The sequence below is a fragment of the Bos mutus genome, chromosome 7 (genome assembly GCF_027580195.1).
Source record: "Bos mutus isolate GX-2022 chromosome 7, NWIPB_WYAK_1.1, whole genome shotgun sequence".
Classification (NCBI taxonomy): domain Eukaryota; kingdom Metazoa; phylum Chordata; class Mammalia; order Artiodactyla; family Bovidae; genus Bos; species Bos mutus.
In genome coordinates this window covers 155028-175445 of record NC_091623.1, presented here as the reverse complement: position 1 = coordinate 175445, position 20418 = coordinate 155028, and the positions used below count along the sequence as shown (strand labels likewise).

The 20418-nt window shown below is 40.9% G+C and overlaps 1 protein-coding gene across 1 annotated transcript in view; it reads right to left on the bottom strand.

Annotated features, from left to right (window-relative positions):
* ITK (IL2 inducible T cell kinase) overlaps nucleotides 1-20418 on the bottom strand; it is a 62450-nt gene that overhangs the window by 36066 nt on the left and 5966 nt on the right. Inside the window, exons 2-4 of the mRNA XM_070373008.1 lie at nucleotides 7401-7505; nucleotides 5895-5976; nucleotides 3470-3598 (exon numbers count right to left, since the gene is read on the bottom strand). Coding sequence (XP_070229109.1) covers nucleotides 3470-3598; nucleotides 5895-5976; nucleotides 7401-7505 — 316 coding nt within the window. The remainder of the gene's footprint in view (nucleotides 1-3469; nucleotides 3599-5894; nucleotides 5977-7400; nucleotides 7506-20418) is intronic.

Genomic DNA, 20418 nt, shown 5'->3' with positions numbered 1-20418 from the left:
GATGGCAGCCCACCAGGCTCCCCCGTCCCTGGGATTCTCCAGGCAAGAACACTGGAGTGGGTTGCCATTTCCTTCTCCAATGCATGAAAGTGAAAAGTGAAAGTGAAATCGCCCAGTCGTGTCCAACCCTTAGCGACCCCGTGGACTGCAGCCTACCAGGTTCCTCCATCCATGGGATTCACCAGGCAAGAGTACTGGAGTGGGTTGCCATTGCCTTCTCCATAATCAAGGGCAGACTGGGGTATTAGGTGTGCAATTAACTTAGACAAAGGAAACATACATACATAGTGGGAAACATGGTTCCATTACAGCACTCAGCTTGGTGCCAAGAGCCAGTTACCTTAACCCCAACTCCACCACATACAAGCTGGGTGGTCTTGGGCACTTTCCAGCCCTGAGTGTTCGGTGCCTGATCTCTTCTTCCTCTGGCCTTGCTCTTACCTTTCTTCCTTCCCCTCTGTGTGAAGTTTGTATGTGGTAAAACTTGTATGTGGGGTTAGTTCTGGCTGCATACGTGGGTGCTGCTGTTGGTTGAATATTTGCTAAGTCACTTCGATCATGTCTTACTCTGTTGTGACCCCATGGACTATAGCCCGCCAGGCCCCTCTGTCCATGGGATTCTCCAGAAGAATACTGGACTGAGTAGCCATTCCCTCCTCCAGGGGATTTTCCTGACCCAGCAATCAAACCTGCATCTCTTTCATCTCTTTCATTGCAGGCAGATTCTTTACCCACTGAGCCACCTGGGAAGCCTGAGGTTTGATATAACAGAGCCTATTTTAAATGCAGTGACCTCTGTTACTTCCCAGTCAGACACACGCATACTATCTCAGCTTCAGATTCTTCTTTCCACAAAAAGAATGACTAGCAGACACGGTTACCATTTACAGAGAGCCCACGAAGTGCCAGCAGCTGTGCTAAGAACTTTTTCCAACCCCACTGAACCTCCCAACAACTCCAGAAAGTAACTATTTATTATCATCATTCCCACTTTACAGATGAGAAAACTGGCTAAGAGACTCAGAAAGTTAAGTAACAAATATGAAGTCACAGAGAAGGATACTGAGGGTCTGGAACTCACACCAGATGTTTTTTTTTTTTTTTTTTTTCATCCCAAAGCCCTGTCCTCTTAGACCCTCATTGTATTTGTGCCCAACACTGGGAATTCTACAAGCCTTGCTTTTTGAAAACTGCTCTTAAGTCTGTCAAAACTATGGTGCATGAGATTACTTAAACCAAACCAGAAGAAGGGAGAATAAGAACAGACTCAGATGAGGAGATGGCAGGAGGTCCTGCAAAAGCAGGACCATCAGCAGAGTGACTGTGCAGCGGTTAGACCCTGGCTTCATTTGGGGAGGAGCTCAGCATGACCAACCCTGTCCTGGTGAGCCATTCCGATGTTCCGTGCACCTCTATCGTGTGTACCACGCAGTGGAGGGGAATACTGTGTCCCTAGGAATAGCCACTACACGCATGGAGAAAATTGCAAAATGGAAACAGATTCAAAGGATTTCAGAATTGGAAAGGGGTTTAGAGAATATTTCGCCTTAAGACCCCTAAAATTTCCCATTCCATTTTAGTGATGAGGACATCATGGTCCTTGTTAGCCAAGTGACCCATCCAAGGGCCTACAGCAAGGTTCTGGCAGGAATTTGGAGACAACTTTGACTTTGGAAAGAGCTTTCAGTCACTGGCAAGCCCATGCCATCCTGTCCTTGTGGTTGATTCCACCCACATAAAACCTATTTCTTTTTCATTAGATATTGGCTTTTGTATGGTCCATAGAGCTAATGTAGGGAATCATTGACTTCTAAAACTAGGCAAATGCTTTTCTGGGCCAAGGGACTGGTAACTCTGAACTTTCTCTCCCAAGGTGGAGGGTGAGAAGTAGTGGTTTTTAAAGTGGCACTAAGGGGGGCTACAACTCAGGAAGCCGCAGAAAACCCAGCCACGTGTTACATTTAGCACATCCGCCTTGGGCTGTCAATCTGAGGTACTGGGTTTTAGTGCAAAAAAGAAACTGACAGATGAGAAAAGTTAAGTAGGGTAAGAGAGGCTGAGAGGAAAGGGCGATGGAAGAAAACAATCCATATGATCCGTCGTTCCTAGTCAACCATGTCTCTGCAGCATGCTTCCTCACTGTGTAACCTCGAGGGTACTGGAGTGCTCAAGCCTCCTCTTTCTTCTACATCACACCATCTACCCTAGATGGTGGTGAGAAGTGGGAGTGTTATGTATGTAAGTGTGCATCAGAGTGGAGTTGCCCTTCATCAGGGATTCTGGGCCCAAAGTCATCGTGCATGCATGCTTAGTCACTCAGTCATGTCCAGCTCTTTGTGACCTGCCAGGCTCCTCTATCCATGGGATCTTCTAGGCAGGAATACTGGAGTGGGTTGCTATTCCCATCTTCATGGGATCTTCCCGACCCAGGGACTGAACCCGCATCTCCTGCATTGGCAAGCAGATTCTTTACCACTGAGCTATCTGGGATGCGCCCCTTCCAAATTCAATACATAAATTAAAAATGATTCAAACGCCAATCCCTAGGACCTAGGTCTTTGACTTCAAAGGCCAAAGAACAGCATCTTTTGTTTCCACTTTGCATTTAGGCTGAGGCCTCTTTCTCTCTGAGACTGTGGAGTTCAAGGGCAAATAAGTAGAGGTGGGAAGAAACCACATTGTAAAATAAGCAGATTTTTGGTTTTACTTTCTTATCCCTCCAAGTGTGTAGAATTCAACTTGTGTTATAAACACGTGTGATATGATGCCACGCTAATAGATAATATTGTGTATCTCTATATATCTATAAGTCTGTCTCTACAACTTCAGATTTAATAGACTATGCCTTTCAAATTTCCTAACTTGAGGGTATAGCAATGCTTCTCAAACTTAATCGTGCATCCAGATATTGTTAAAATACAAATTCTGATCCAATAGACCTACGAAGGGCCCTAGATTTGCACTCTAACCAGCTTCCAGGTGCTGATGATGCCGCTGGTCTAAGAACCACACTTTGAATAACAAGGAGTTATAAAGACATCAGCCTCAAGATGTAGGCTTCCCCAGTGGCTCAGTGATAAAATATCTGCCTGCCAATGCAGGTTAGTAGGAGACACAGGTTTGATCCCTGGGTCAGGAAGATCCCCTGGAAAAGGAAATGGCAACCCCTTCCAGTATTCTTGCCTGAAAATTCCCATGGACAGAGGAGCCTGATGGGCTATAGTTCTTGGGGTTGTGAAGAGTTGGACATGTCTGAGTGCACACACACACATACACACACATTGGAGATGAAAAAACACCAACAGACTGGTGTTAAAGGCAGATGACTATCTTCTGTAAGTTTTGAAAATGTGCAATTTTGCATTCAATCCTGGACACCCCTGGTGATGGGAAGCAAAGAACCTTTACTTCTTACTAGCAAAGCGGTCAGTCATTATACAAAGAAGAAAGGGAATTCATAATCACTTACCATTTTTGGTGGGATCGTACTGGGCACAGCCCACTGCAAGCTTCTCCATCTGAGCACAGCACCGCCATCTCCCATCCAACCAGAAATTAGGGTGATACTTGGGCACCAAACTGTTGTTATTCCTGGTTTCTGAAAGGAGTTGGCACCAGCGGAAGAGTTATTTCCAGGTCAGTCACTCAAGAGCCACCAACTTTACAATTCCTTGAGATTGGACCCTGCTGTGTGAACTTGCATGAGTATTACCTAGAGTAGCCAGAAAAAAATGGCCTTTTTTCCTGGGCACATAGAAGCATGTATATTGAATTTAGGCATCAGCAGATCTGGATTCTTATCCAGCTGTGCCTTTGGTTAGTTGTGTGTCTTTGGGTTGAGCAAAATCCTCATTTGATTCCCAGTTCCCACTGTGCCATGGGATTGTTAGATGGGGTCTCTGGGCCCCACAAAAATGCCTTAGGGAACTCAGGGAAGACTGAGTGGGTGTGATTCTCATCACTCCATCTCTCCCATCTCTACCCATAGCAACTTTGCTTTTATCCTTTCTAGATTTGTGGCTGTAAAGTCAAATTTTGGTACAGGAGAAGAGAGGCTTTCCTGGTGGAAAAAAAAAGTATAAAAAACTGACAGGTTATCTCAAATGCCTCTTTCAGCTCTAACATCCTGTGAGTAAAATCCCTTCACTGAGGGAGAGCGGCCAGTGAGAGTAGTTGGGGCCCTTTTGATTACTTTGTATGTTAGTGTTTGTTCTGTGCCTGTGAATGTTAAACTTGAGAGCACTTCTCAGTTTATCTGTCACTTTCCATTTGAGACTCACAACAATCTTGAAAGAAGATAAGACTTGTATATTTATTCTCATTTTTCAGATAAGGGCATCTTGGGTCCCATGATTTCAGATGGCTTGCCTACCATCAGTCTCTGTAGCTGCTTAGGTTAATATTTGAATCTATTTTTCCTGCAAAGCTGGGCCTTCAGGCTAAATGACAGTGATAGTAATACAGACTAAATGCTCTCTTTGGGTATGATTCCAAGTGTCTGCCATGTCCTAGCATCACTGACTCAATGGACATGAATTTGAGCAAACTCCAGGAGATAGTGGAGGACAGAGGAAGCTGGCGAGGTGCAGTTCATGGGATTGCAAAGAGTTGGAGACAATTTAGCAACTGGACAACAACAACAAACTCTTTTAATTCTCACAATAACCCTATGACTATCTGTTGCTAGTCAAGTAAGGAAATGGAGATACTGAAAAGTCAAGGAATTTGTCCAAGGTCACACTAATTATTGGCAGAGCTAGAGCTTTTTCCTTAGCAGCCTGGTTCCACATCTCATGTATGTAAATATTTTGCTGGTTCTGATTATGCTGTTGAGAAGGTGAGCCCTAAGAAGTACCCTTACAATGATCCGAAAACCTTTAAGACCAGTTGATATTTGTTGGATGCTGACTATGGACCTGGTCAGTTCCAAGAGACTTACTCTTAGCAGCTCTGGAGGCAGGTACTTTTTAAAAAAAATATTTATTAAAGCATAGCTGACTTACAATATTAGTTTCAGATACACAACACAGTGATTCAATATTTTTATGAATTGTACAGACTCATGTATGTACAGATTACATACATACAAACTTATTATAAAATAGTGACTGTATTCCTTGTGCTGTACATTACATTCCTGTGACTTATTTTATGACTGGTATTTTGTACCTTTTCATCCCCTTCGTCTATTTTGCCCCTCCTCCCACCCCTCTCTCCTCTGGAAACTGCTAGTTTGCTCTCTGTGTCTGTGAGTCTGTTTCTGTTTTGTGATATTCATTTGTTTTATGTTTTAGATTACTCATGCAAATGAGAACATACAGGATTTTCCTTTCTCTGTCTGACTTATTTTACTTTGCATAATACAGGGAAGGAGATACTATTATTATTATTCCCTCCTCCTCTCCTTGTTAAAAATAGATGGGGAAACTGAAGCACAGAGCAGTTGAGTTGCTTGAACACACATGGCTAGTGAGTGGCAGAGCCGGGATTCAAGCCCAGGTCCTCTAGCTTGAGGGCCTATGCTCTTTTTCTTCATTCAACACAAGGAGTCAGTAGACATTTTCTTAAAGGGCCTAATAGTAAATAGTTTGGTTTTGCTTACCAGGAGACACAACGGATACATTGTGGAGGTACTTACATAACCCTTTAAAATAGAACCGTTAAAAAATATTAAAAACATCTTATCTAAGAGCCTTACAAAAACAGGTGCCTAGCAGGATTTGCCTGATCCTGCACTGTGCTGGTTATTGCCCAAGTTGAAACTTTTGGAGTCCCCACCAACACCAAAAGGAAGAAATATTTGACCATCAGCTGCTCTTTATTTGATCATAGAACTCAAGCATTCTTGAGGATCTAGAGGTCTAAGAGATTCAGTCGCACAGGAGGTCAGTTACCTTCTTTGAGGGCCAGCACCCAGCGCTGCCGGCTCTCCCGGTCTGGAGCAAACACATACAGGAGGTAGTTGTCGTGAACAACCTGGAGATGCACAGAGAGTTCAGGGTGAGCAGTGAAGTCGGAGGTGGATGACTGACAGAGGCCCCTCTGGGTTACTGGGCTGAGAGTGGGGTCTCAGGCTGTTGTCAAAAAGCCAAACATCTGGGTGATCTGGGGACTAGTGCCCTTTTTATCTAGATGTTTGAATGCTGTGCAGATAAACCATCACTACATTAAAACAGCTGGAGAAAAGAGTTCCCCACTTAACTAGGCAGCGTATTTCTCACATTAATTTTTCAATGATTAAGAAATTCTGGCATATGAAAGAGTAAGATATTAGATGATAAATATATAACTTAGATTTCTTTAAACTTATTTTGAAATAAGTGATTCAGGAATTTCCAAAGATAGTACAGAGTTCCTATATACTTTTCACCCACATTTCTTCAATGACAGTATCTTCATAACAAAATACGTCTTTAAAACCAGGAAATTGACATTGGTGCAGTACTATTAACTATATAACAGATCTTTGGATTTCACCAGGTTGTTTTTTCATGCATGCATTAGTAATTGGAGTTTCAATGATTGGAAAAATACGTGTTACTCCTTTTACTTTCAGTACTAAAAATTCCAACTTGTGGAGGTCACTTTTCTAGTAGGAAAAAAGTTCTTTCCTATGCCATATTGAAAATGAAATATTAACTCCTCAGATTGACAAACATGAATGGTAACCCCAGGATGTGTAAGAAGATACCCACTCTTTCAGAACCATAAATATCAAGAGTGGTAACAAGATTTAGACAATGTCATGACCTAAAGACTAAAGATACTCTCCATCAGCTCTGCTCAATAGAACTTTCTGCAGTGATGGAAATTTAAAATCTTGGCTGTCCAATAAATTAGCCACTAGCCCGTGGCTATTGAAGATGTGAAATGTTTACTCATTCACTGTGGTTTAGTGTGACTCAGAGCTGATTAATGTTGTGCAATTTGAATTAATTTACATTTAAATGTAAGCATTCACATGTGGCTAGTGGCTACTGTATTGGACAGCACAACTCCAGATAATTCTCAGATTATAAAATCTGAGTCTTTTTATTCTATAACTTCCAACCAATTTATAACCAAGGAGTGTAATCTATTGTCCGAAATTCTAAGTAAACTGTGCTTACAGAATGTTAGGCTTGGGGCTCTTGATTATTTTTTTTCCTTCCCCTAGGAATAGAGTAATTAGGACTTTCTTTGAGGTAGGGAAGACATGAGGGAAAGGGAAATGAGGGATGACAACTTTTTCAAAATTTTGTAATTAATCTTTGTTGAATGAATGTGTCATTGAAAGAACACAGCAGATTTCTTCTGGGCGTGGTCTAAGTCATCTCTGTGCCACCTTCTCATTCAGTGACTGAGCATTTCAACCACCATCCAAGGAATGAAGAACTAGACCCCTGGCCTGATGGACTTACCTGAAATGGATATTTATAGTGACATGGGATGATAATGTCACTTTTCACAATCTCGACACATTTGATTCGGGAGAGTTCGATGGAGCCCTTCAAAGTGCGCTTTTTCTGTGGGGAGGAAAAACGTATTCCATTTGAGGAAGAAGGAAGACAATATTTTTGTCCAGGTGGCTTCTAGAAATCCATTACTAGATAAGATCCATCGTAAACCAACCCTGCAAATATCCAGAAGCTCCTTCTTGGCCCTTGGTGCCTTAGAAGGACACTCTGAAGCAGACTCCTGGGAGAACATGTTATTTGAATTATCTTCTTGACGAAGTGACGGACCTCCGTTCATTGAGCTGCTGGGTCTTATATCTCAGTGAACTTGTGACAAATAGCAGCATTTGCAGAACTTTTGGCTAGAATGGGTAGTGCAGACCCCACACGTGCCAGTTTTTTCTGTTTTGTGCCTATCCCTGGCCTTACTAGCATAGCAAGTGAGCTCAGGCCTTACCTGCTTGGTGACAAATACTTTTAGTGGCACCTTTCTTTTCTACATCTGCCTTCTCTGTGTCCCTTGGTTATCCACGGTCCCACAATGGCACCCCTGTAGGATATTCCTGACTCTGCTCTGTTACTATCTCATCCAGTTATACTGGCCCCAGGTTTCATCTCCTTGGAAGCTTACTGGATGTATTCCTTGATAACTAATTCATATAATGGTCTTTGTGGCTTGTAACGATGTTACATGTTACCGATTTCTAAAGGTCCTTGTCCTTGGATCCCAGGAGATGTTAGATTGGTAGACCAGCAGGCTCCATGGAAGGCTAGTCAGGGGAAAGCTCCTGGAGAGCAGGAGCCCTTCACAGGTGCCTGGAATTAGGCTTCTGTTGAGAATAGAGTTTAGTTCAGTTATGGAACAAGTTGCAAAACACTTCATTATAGCTTAAGAGGTAGCACAAATGGTGGTTAATTGGGCACAAGATTGGAAAGGGCTAGGGACAAAGTTAGGCTCTGCCTCCAACCATCTCTGTGACCTTGGGACATACATCAAACTTTCCTGAACTTCAGTTTCCACATCTGAGAAGTGAAGATAATTATGCCTACCCTTGAAGTAATGATTGCAGACTAAAATAGGAACAGGTAAACTAATTACCTGGCTTATGATGGATGCTCTCAATAAAGGATACCCTCCCAGGGAAAGAGGCTAAAGAAGTCCTAACTATGGCAAAAGAGCAGTGATATATGAGGGCACTTGCTGGGTATTTGGGGAGCTAAGATACCATTAGATTCTCCAGAAATGAGCTCAGACTTTACTTACCACTTTTTGGTACCAAGCTTGGTGACTGGCCTTTGCTTTAGTAGCTGAGACCCAGAACTGAGATGAAAAAAGTCAAGGTGTGAGAAGTACCCCCTATCAAATACAGGGAAGTTTTATGGAATTTCTTTCTAAAAATTTTTCTTTCTGGAAACTTTAGTTTTGAAAGTACAAAATCTACCCATGTTCATTGTAACAAATAAAGAAATATGGAGGCATGTGATAAAATTATTTCTAGTATCTTAGCATTCTACCCTTCTCCACAGCTCTGAGGTAGCCAAGGTTAACCATTTGGAATGTATATGTCTTTCCCACAGATACTTATGGAATATAAATAAACAAAAATGACATCTCCTCTACATAGTGGTCTTCAACGTGCTTTAGTAATCTCAGGATGTATTAAGAGATCAGTCTTCCCTTAAAAACCTCTTAAAACATATGCCCTTTGGAGCCAAGCTATCTTCTCAAACTCCCAAACTTTAGAGTCTTCCACAGCTAAATACATGTCCTGATCCTGCCCATAATTATAGTCTTCAGAATGGTTAATCTGTTTTCAAAAGCAGAAGAGCACAAGAAAGCTGCCTTTTCAACAACCATCTGCAGCTACAGGTGGTAAACAGGGAGTCTGAGCTTTGAGGTTATCTTGGTTTTTAACCCCTTTTGGGTTATTTCCTTAGTAGTGTACATAGCAAAATGCAACAGAAGGCTCGTGGCCGTAACATGACAACTCTGTCTACAGACATTTTGCTCCCTGGAACCTACCGAGTCCTGCATTTCTGAGGGCAGAGACCAAGACATCAGTTACAGTGTCCCTCAAGTCTGTCACAGTGGCTAGTCCACAACAGGTGCACAATTAGGATGATATGAACAAAGGGCGCCATGTTGGAACCCAGCTTAGATAGTCTCAGTCAGACTTAAGGCTCGTGCATTTAGCTATTCAGGAATATTTCTTGCCAGCTCTGAACCAGGGCTATTCTTAGTGCAGGAAGCAGAGAGACGAAAAGAGTAGACTTTCTCATGGAGCTCTAGTCAGAAAGGTAGACAATATAAAGTGCTCTATGGAGAATAGGATAGGTTGATATGATCAGTTGGTAGTCACACAGGCCTTACCGGAAAGAGGGCATTTGAAAAGAGACCAGAAAATCGAAAAAGGGGCCAGATGTGAGAAGATATAGGAGACTGAGCACAAAGTAGAATAAACAGCAAGAGCAAAAAGCCCTGGGGTAGAAACCTTCTGGATAAGTTTGAGTTGTTAATAGCCTGGGATCATCATAGTCAAGGCATCAAGTAGACATAAATAGTAACTGAAGTGATAAATTGGGATCCAAATTCTATGTGAAGTTCTAAAACAGCATTAACCCACAGAAACATAGTGAGAGCTACATAGGGAATTTAAAATTTTCTATTAGCCACTCTAAAAATAGCAAAAAGAAAAAGTATAATTAATTTTAAGAACACAGTACTTTGTTTAACCCCGTGTTTCTAAGTATTATCATTTCTACACATCATTGACATAAAAAATTGAGACCTATTACATTTAAGGACTAAGTCTTTGAAATCACATATTTCACAAGACATTTCAATTTGGCTTCTCCACACAACAAGTGATCAGTTGCCACACATGCCTGGAAGCTACCTTATTGGGCAGTGTGGCTTCAAGATTTCCAAGGAAGATTTCTCCAAACTCAGATGATCTCCTTTGACTTCTTAATGTTTGAGTTCCAACATAGGTATTTAGAGACTGTCAGGTGAGCCTTCTGTTGAAATGGATGTCATGTTCCATCATCAAAGCTCAGTCTCATTCCCAAAGGAATGATCAGGCTCCCCCCTCACAGTCTCTCCTGCTTGGTCAGTCTCTCCAATTCCTGAGGCCTCCTCAGATCTGTTAAGTTGTAAACAGCAGGGTAATCTGTGCCTTCCCTGAGCCGGGCACAGGGGACAGCCAGTCAGCAAGCTAAACACAACTTCATCTCTGGGAAATGGTGATGGCCTGTAATCATCTGAAACAACTGTGCTATTTCTGAAAAATGCCAGCCTAAAACCTTCCAAGGAAACCACACAAAAGCCACCAGAGAAAGAGAGACACCAAGTAAAACAGGCACCCCTCTGGTTGAAAGATCACAGAACTTCACTTGACCTTGTCTCTTTTCCTGGCCACATTCAAAGTTGTCCTCCTATTCCAGAGTTTCACCCCAGACATCTGACATGTATCAAACACTATTCAAGAAGATGCTTGATGCCCACATAGTTGTACAAAGTCGAGCTGGTGCAAATGTCTTTGATATCTCCTTTCTTTTTATATTAATATATGAAATGGAATTTTGGATTGTGACTTTCTTTCAAAGAGAGGGAGGAAAAAAAGATTTTGGGAGCATTTCCTATACTTCAGGCACTCAAAGGGCATCTTATTTGGTCATGATCCTATGAAATATTATTTCCCCATTTTTTAGGTGAGGACATTGAGGTTCAGAGGGGCCAAGTCTTTTTATAAGTGAGCATACAAACTCAATTCTATGACTGAAGAACCTGAGTGCTTAATGACTGCTTCATGGCATTGTACCTGCCCTGATTTAATGTAGGAGACTTTTATTCCCTGAACCTAATGCTGAACAATCAGTTGTGTGGTTGATTCCTCCAAGCTGTGACCCAGCAGATTTGTTGCTGCCCTGTTTGGTTGTGTAGTGCTTATGTTGGATTTCAAAGTGGGAGCACAGAACTCCCTCTTTGCTGGTGTAATATTGGCTCCTTAGCTGCTCAGCTAGTCCAGCAGATACATCAGTAAGAAGCTATGTATCTATTATCCATGAAAGGATATCTCTACCCTTCTGAAAACAGCAGAACTTCAACTTTCTCCTCTGATGAGGCTGAGTGCGACAGAAACAGAACTTTCACATCAGGCAGACCCTTTCTGCCAGATTATCTGTGCAACCCTCAGGCAAGTGTCTCAATTTTTTGGTTGCCTTTCTTTTTTTTTTTAAGTGGTAATAATAACAGTCCTTGAATCATTGGGTTAAACTAGAGGATTTGAAAGAACTATGTAAGCCTACATTCAAAAGATAAATCAACCACTAAAGTGTTACTTTCTATCCTTTCCTTCCCCAAATGGTGCCCATAGAACAAGATTTCACCCTCTTCTTGCTATGTGTTCACCTTTTCTTTGGGGATTTTCTTTCAGGCAAATATGTAATGGGAACCACCATTTGGGAGAACGACATTAATATTTAACTGATGATCCTGGTGATTTTGACATTCTGGAGTTATTTGTTTGCCAATTATTTGTAAAATCAGGACAAAACTTTAAAAGGGGCCTGTTGCTTGGTCCTCCCCACTGTGTCCCATTTGCTCACATGTTAGCAAATGTGATGACATTAGTTCTCTTCTTACCCTTTCCCTGGGCTGTCAAAACCTTCCCCAGATAGTCATTCACCTAATCTTTAACTTCCTGATAGTTTAAGACGTGGCTTGTTTCACAGAAATTTGGATTAGGACAGATATTAGAGACTTAAGCCCAGAGGGAGATTTTGACAATCATATTTCAGGCATCATCTGAGAAAGTGTTGTTCAAAAGGAACCAACTGTTTTTCAAAGGGGAGGGATGGTTAAGACTTTCTTAGATCACACTGTAAAAGAAGCCACATGCTACCTTTATTAGAACTTCCTTGAAATGACCTCGGAGAAGGAAATAGCAATCCACTCCAGTATTCTTGCCTGGAGAATTCTATGGACAGAAGAGCCTGGCATGCAAGAGTCCATGGGGTCACAAAAAGTTGGACAAGACTGAGCGACTAACACACTTTGAAATGAGGAAGTCTTTCTGATGATGATGTTAATCAGGCACTTTAAATTTTCACTCATTGCTTCTTCTGGGGTGTGGTACAACCATTGCCTCTATCTGAAATGGCACAATGATGCAATTGAAATGGAAACTTATGTCATGTGAGGTGAAACTTGGGGGTTGCTGTCCCCTACCCCAACCAGAATGCAGGCTATCAGTTCTAAGATTGGTTTTAGGGGCTTTCCTGGATTCTAGTTTCATCTCTGCAAAGCATGCTGGAGGTAACCCATGCGTTCACTCCCAGTCTCCCAATGCAGCTTTTGGTCTTTTACAACAAAGGGAACCCTCACATTGCAGGAAAGAAAAGAAGAGATTCAGAACTTGGAAAAGTCATGGTTTGAATCCCTGTAAGAACAAGTAATATTGGGCAAGTTGTTTCAGTTCTCTGGGCTTAGTTCTCTTAGGTCTTGTTAATCATTTAGTTCTCGGGGAGTCACGGAGATGCTGACAATTGCAACTCAGGTATACAGCAGCATCTTCTAGAATACCAGTGTAATTTATAACTAGCTGCTGCTGGTTCTTCTCTCCCAGCTTATCTTCCCTTGGACCTACCTCTTTACTCCCACTAACCTTCAAAGTTCTGGGAGGGTCCGGAGCTAGGTAGCAGATTTTGAGGCTTCTGGACTGACTTAAAGGAAACTATGATCCATCCCACACCTGCCCTCTTGTCTTTCCTTTTTTCCACAAGACCTTTTAGTCGTGGCTTTCCTCAACTCGGCTTTTCACACTGTGGTTTATGATGAGGCTGGTTTTGCTGTGGGGAAAATTCTCAAGCTTCCCTTACAGTCTTCCATCTGGTTAGCAGTAGCACCCTGACTACCTGAAAATAAAAGGATTTTCCCTACCCCTCCCCCACTCCCCCCATTTAAAAAAAAGAAGAAGAAAAAGAAAAAAAGGAAACAGGACTACACTCTCGTACAGTTTCCAGATGCATTTTGAGACCCTCTATTAAAATTATGAATGCATTTTCTCACAAGAAACTATTAAAAGCAGATACTCCTGGGAGGGGTTCTGGGGTTTGAGAGTAGAAAGTAGAAAGAGAGCCTTTCTTTTCACCTCTTGTCCTTCTATACAGTTTCGCTGTTTTACCATAAACATGTATTTCTTTTATTGTATTTTAAAGCAGTTATCTAAAATAAAGGAATACATTTGCCTTATAGGATCTATCCTAAGGAAACATTTATTCAAGATACATAAAGACACAGGAAAAAGGATGTTCCTCGTGGCATTATTTATCACACTGAAAAGTCTAGAGAAACCTAAATATCTACAATAGACAAATGGTCACGTTAGTCATGGTTCGTCTATCTTGTGACCAGTCTGTAGCCATCAACAAAGAGTAAAGTTAGTCTATACAGAAGGGAAAATATATATATTAAAATGTAAAAAGCTGGTTTAGAGCAATAGATGGAAGCAGCATCTCATTTTTAGGAAAAGAGATAATAAAATATATAATAATATGTCCAATAATCAAAAAAATAGTACAGGTAAGAATGCTGCTATCCTGGTTCTCCTTTGTGGATGACATCATGGCAGATTTTTGCAGTGTAAGTTATATATTACTATATTTCAAGTTTTTGCAGTGAGTGTATAAATTTATTAAGCAGGAAAATAAAAGTACTATTTTAAAGCAGTCACAGATTTTACAAACACTACACTGTAATACAGTTTTGGCAGATGACTATAGGAGAAGGCCAAGAGATACATATCACATGCTGGGTGTGCAAAATGATGAAGCTCTTCACGCCCCCATTAACAGTCAGCGGCATCCAGGCAGCACCTGCCACATGCTCATTTGTATCTATAGAGGTTCAAGATCATGAAATTTCCTCTCATGTTCTTCTTGAGTGATAGCCACTTTCTTCATAAATTAATAAGGCAGCTCTGTGTGCTTTTATATGGTATATCTGTCTTTGAGAATTCTAGAATTCTAGAATAATTCAAGAATAATCCTAAACCTCATTCTTCTTAGCAATGATAGCAGTGATGTTAGCCTTAAAAACCAGGTTTGTTTAAATTTCCTGGAACAAGTGGATAGAGAGAAAAGGACTTAATGTAGAAATTAAGAGCAAGAACTTAGTGGTACAGAGTAGATCCTGAAGATGTCCTGCACATTTTGTTTGTCAGCACCTCTGGTCTTTGAATGCTCTTTCAAAGCCTTCTTTATTTCCAGAATAGGGTATGTCAGCTTTTTAAAGAGCTTTAACGAATATATTTCTATATCTTTTTCAAGCACTGGAGAGTTAGTAACAAAAGCATATAGATGGATAACAATGTCATTAGATTTTAGGAAATCTATAAAGGTGATGTTCAATTAACATTTGTTACTTGGTTGATGGAGGGAACAGAAGGTAAGACTAAATGTGCAGCAGAAAGTAATATTTGTGGACCCTATGACAAACTCTTAACAGCAATGATTTGAATACGTTATCTAGAATGATTGGCAAGTGGATAACAATTTCTTGACAATGAAAAGGAAAGTGAAAACTAGTCTGCCCAAAGGTTTTAGCTAATAAAGAGCTCCTCCAAATTATTATGGAAGACACTAAAAAATTATAGAAAGATGGGTAAAAGGGATATAAATTACTCTTAAATATATGAAAAGATGCTCATTCACTACAGTAATGTAAGTACAAATAAATTTTACTGAGACACCATTTTTAAGACTTGCAAAGATCAAAATATATGATAACACTGTTGGTGAGGTTTTTGAGAAAACAAGCATTTCACACATGACCCTGAAGAATGTTGACTAGTACAACTTCCTTGGAGATTAATTTGGTTATGTTCAGCAAAACAAGAGATGCAAATATCTTTTGACACAGCAATCCCATTTTTATAAATGTTTTCTATAGACCAGGGCTACTCAATCTTGGCATTATCATTTAATAACATTTTGGGCTGGATTATTCTTTGCTGTGAGTTTGTTCTGTGTCTTGTAGGATACTTAGCATCCCTAGCTCCACTCACCAAAGCCAGCAGTGGCACTTCCTTCCTCAGGTATGACAACCAAAACTTTATCCAGACATTGCCAATGATGGGCAAAATCGCCCCTGGTTAAGAACCCCTATGTAGACATACTTATACATGTTGAAAGTGAGATACCTATGAGGTTATTCATTCCTCACTGTTTGTAATGACAAAACAAATGGAAAGGGACTAAAAGTCCATCAAGATGATTTTATCTGTACAGAAAAATATTATGCAATCAAAGGGAAAAAAAGAACAAAGAAGCCCCTTGCATACAGTATAGATTGATCTTTAAGAAGTATTGCTAATCAACCAAAAGAAAAGCTAGGAGGCATATGTAGAGCCCACCAGGCTCCTCTGTCCATGGAATTCTCCAGGCAAGAATACTGAATTGGGTAGCCATTCCCTTCTCCAGAGAATCTTCCCAACCCAGGGATCAAATCTGGGTCTCCTGTATTGCAGGCAAATTCTTTATCATCTGAGCCACCAGGGAAGTCCAGGTAGAATATGCTACCATTGTATAAGAAGTGGGGGGGGAGGAAAGAAAGTTTATTTGTATTTACATATGTATACATAAAGTATCATTGTAGGACTTCCCTGATGGCACAGTGGATAAGAATCTGCCTCCCAGCGTAGGGGACATGGGTTCAATCCTTGATCCAGGAAGATTCCATATGCTGTGGACCACCTAATCCCACACACCACACTACTGGAGACCACACGCCACTCTACTGGAACCTGCACTCCAGAGCCTGGACTCCCCCACAAGAAGCCACCTCAATGAGAAATCTGTGCACTGCATCTAGAGAGCAACTACTGCTCGCCACAACTAGAGAAAGCCCATACAAAGCAATAAAGACCCAGTGCAGCCAAAAGTAAAGTATCACTGGAAGAACTGATAAGTTGATTCTGATGGTTGTTTTCAGGCAAGAAAGCAGTGTGGGATCAAACTACTAGAAATCACTGATCCCAAGGGAAGTTGTTGCTTTTGTTCTCATGGCCACTATTGTGACCTTGGGCAAATGGCTTCACTTCCCTGTGTCTTGATTGCTTCCTCTCTAAAACAGAACTTGGCTTTTATCTCCTTCAAAGAATTGTGAAGATAAACTAGAAAAATCCAGAGGAGCAAGTTCAGTCATCTCCTTGTGGTTATTGTTGCAGGCTGCTGCTGTTGCTGCTGCTGTTGTGTGTCATTCATGCAGGTCTGCCAGGCTAACAGGAGCAGTCCTACTGGTCCCTGCTCAGGAACTCCATTAAACAGTGCTGGAAACTCACCAGTGAGTCCTTGTCCCAACTCTCCCTTCTCAGCCACCATAGCTTCTATTACACGACTTCTCAGACCCAAACAAGTCTACATCTAAGAATACCCATTGTGGAACTCTTAATCTAATTTTAATATTTGTCCCAGATGTCTGACCTAAGAAAAGATACTTAGCTTCTTCAAGCCTTTGTTTCATCTTCAATACAATGGGGATAAAAATTGGACCTACTGCACATGGTTATTGTGAATATTTCTAATATGATACATTTAAAGCACTTAATTTGGTGCCCTGGCAACTCAGCAAGGACTCATTAAATATTGGCTCATATTGTTCTGAATTTTACATTGGTTACATTTGAAATGATGGCCTTCTTTTTTAGGATGCATTCTTGGGTTCATGCTTGGATTTTGATAACAAGCCTTTTTATCAGTCATACAGTTATTAATCATCTCTTAGATGTATTACTTCCTGGAAAGATTTCCATATTTAACTAATCTCCATGTCTATTTGTGAATTCCTAATATCACTGGCAGTGAGATACAATCACATGGTTTCCACTTATTTTGAGCTGGAAGAGTCTTTAGAGATCATTCAGTCCAATTTTGTATGTTAGAGATGAGGCTTCAAGGTGAAATGACTTTCTCAACTAGCTTTTATCTTTTCATTTCTACTATTCAATTTACAGCCTTGGGAGACTGAAATCATAGAATTGGAAGCACCTAGGTGATATTTTCTGGTCAAGGGTAAGGCCAAGAGGGTAGGGACAGCCTACCTTGTTCTTGCTTCAACTAGAATACTTTCTCTTCTGCTTCATGTACATGAATGGGAATAGCACATATAATTCTGTACTAAAAGGGGCTCCATGCTTAGAAAAGTTTTAAAACTTTGATCTAGTCCAATCCCTTGGCACTATGGGCAAGATAACCAAATCCCAGATAGAAGAAGCACTTGAACAAAGTAACCCAGGTTAATCAGAACCGGATCCCCAGTAAGCTGCTGTGTTGTTGCTTTCTTACCTCATTCCACTTTTCTAGAATTTCAGAATTATGGTCTGCTTGAGAGTTTCAGTTCCTGAGGCCCTATCTAAAATTGGAGTTGACCTCTACAGAGCAGTCAAAAATGGCTTATGTGAAACGCCCCTGTATATCATTTGCTTCTTAATACAGATGCTTGATGATCTAACCGAGAGCTCATTCATGTAAACCTTTCAGACGCCCTAAGATCATCATCTAGGGAGACTAATATCTTGCACAGTAGGAGGTTTTGGCCACTCCTTCCTTCCTACTATGTAGGGAGTGGGTTCATCTACATATGGACTTACTTTAAATCAAATAAAGTTACCCATGCATAGAATATTATATTTCCCCCTCTCTCTCACTATAACATTCAAAACCTATAAAAATAGTGTATTTGAAGATCATCACAACAGTGGGATTCTTTGGTTTTTATTAGTTTCTTCTTAGAAACATAATCTTCTCAAGTGGTACTGGTAACGATTGGTGGTCCCAAGCATTGCTTCAGTCTCTTTGGAAGATTATGTAACAATGAATGGTAGAGATCAGAAAAAGCTATCCTGTGATACATCCCATATAGCTCTATTGTAAGGAGGCATTTTAAAAATCAGACTGTTCTATATTAGGTATACTATTATTTTTAAGCATTTTCACTGCATCTGAGAACAACCTGAAAGTCACATAGCAGATGAAAGATAAGTTTGTCAATGTGTTCAGTACAGAAAATAGATAAGTATATCTCTGACATGAACAACTTGATTATTAAAAAAAAACAACACATATTTGAGAAAAATTATTACTTTGGAGTCCACGAATGGAAATGTATCTAAAAAGCATAATAGAAAAAGAAGAAAATGGAAGAATAAATATTTTCATGCATTATAACTACATGGAAACAGAACTCTTGGGCTTTCCAGCTAAACCTTTCTTCCAGACTGAGTCAGGAACAAAGCCCTCACATGTACAGTCTTGCCCTGTGCCCTATTTTTACTGCAGAAACTGATTAATGGATGCCCCAGTCTCTGAACAGTCAGAATATAATTTTATTTTAACCTGTGAGTATCTGCCTCTAAAACAAGAATTCTCTATCCAGTGGCTATCTCCATAAGACATCAACATCCCATCACACACAAAAATCAATTCTCAAAGAAACCCTGTTAATGCATACATCAAAACCTCACATCCTTCGCTTTGAGTGGCCTGAATTGCAAAGTACTTTGCTTTGGATTTTAACTTTTCTTTGCCTGACTTGGCCAGGCCCACATTTCTAGCTCCCAGATGCTCTTCTGAAATCAGTGTGTTATGTGACCTTCATTCATTCCCTGGATATTTATTGAGCACCTACTACATGCTCAGCACATTGCTAGATGCTGGTGATACAGGGATGAGTGAGGCAGTCAGTCATGAAAGTGACCTTCCAGTGGATGTAGAGACAGAAAATAAACAAGACAGCACATCAATAAACCCAATCAAAAGTATAGATACTGAGGTATTAAAGTATCCATGGATTGTAAAAGAAAAGAAAAAAAGAAACAAGATTCTGGGAAAATATTTGAAGAGATGAAAAATAATAAAGAACCAATCCTACAAAAATCTTGAGTGTTCCAGACAGTGAGAGTAGCTAGTGCAATGACCCTGCCCTCAGTTCAGTTCAGTTCAGTTGCTCAGTCGTGTCCGACTCTTTGCGACCCCATGAATTGCAGCACGCCAGGCCTCCCTGTTCATCACCAACTCCCGGAGTTTACCCAAACTCATGTCCATTGAGTCGATGATGCCATCTAGCCATCTCATCCTCTGTCATCCCCTTCTCCTCCTGCCCCCAAGCCCTACCAGCATCAGAGTCTTTTCCAATGAATCAACTCTTCGGATGAGGTGGCCAAAGTACTGGAGTTTCAGTTTTAGCATCATTCCTTCCAATGAATACCTAGGACTGATCTCCTTTAGAATGGACTGGTTGGATCTCCTTGCAGTCTAAGCGACTCTCAAGAGTCTTCTCCAACACCACAGTTCAAAAGCATCAATTCTTCAGCACTCAGCTTTTTTCACAGTCCAACTCTCACATCCATATATGACGACTGGAAAAACCATAGCCTTGACTAGATGGACCTTTGTTGGCAAAGTAATGTCTCTGCTTTTGAATATGCTATCTAGGTTGGTCCTAACTTTCCTTCCAAGGAGTAAGCATCTTTCAATTTCATGGCTGCAATCACCATCTGCAGTAATTTTGGAGCCCAAAAAGATAAAGTCTGACACTGTTTGCACTGTTTCCCCATCTATTTGGCATGGAGTGATGGGACCAGATGCCATGATCTTTGCTTTCTGAATGTTGAGCTTTAAGCCAACTTTTTCACTCTCCTCAGGACCTAAAAGTGAGCACCCCCTTGAGTGTATCTCACCCTAGTCCTGCCTCAGTACAAAGGCCCTATCAGGAGGCATGGCTTGGGTGCTCAAGGTGTAGAAAGATGGCAGATATGATAGAAGCATGACGGATGAAGGGACCAGAAGAAATGAATCTCAGAGGCTGGTAGGGGCCATGGATGAAGAGTCTTGTAGGCCATGGTTGAGAATTAATTTAAATAGTCTAAACAGTCACAGCGGGATTTAAAGCAGGGCACAGTACCTGATTTCTCATTTTACAAGT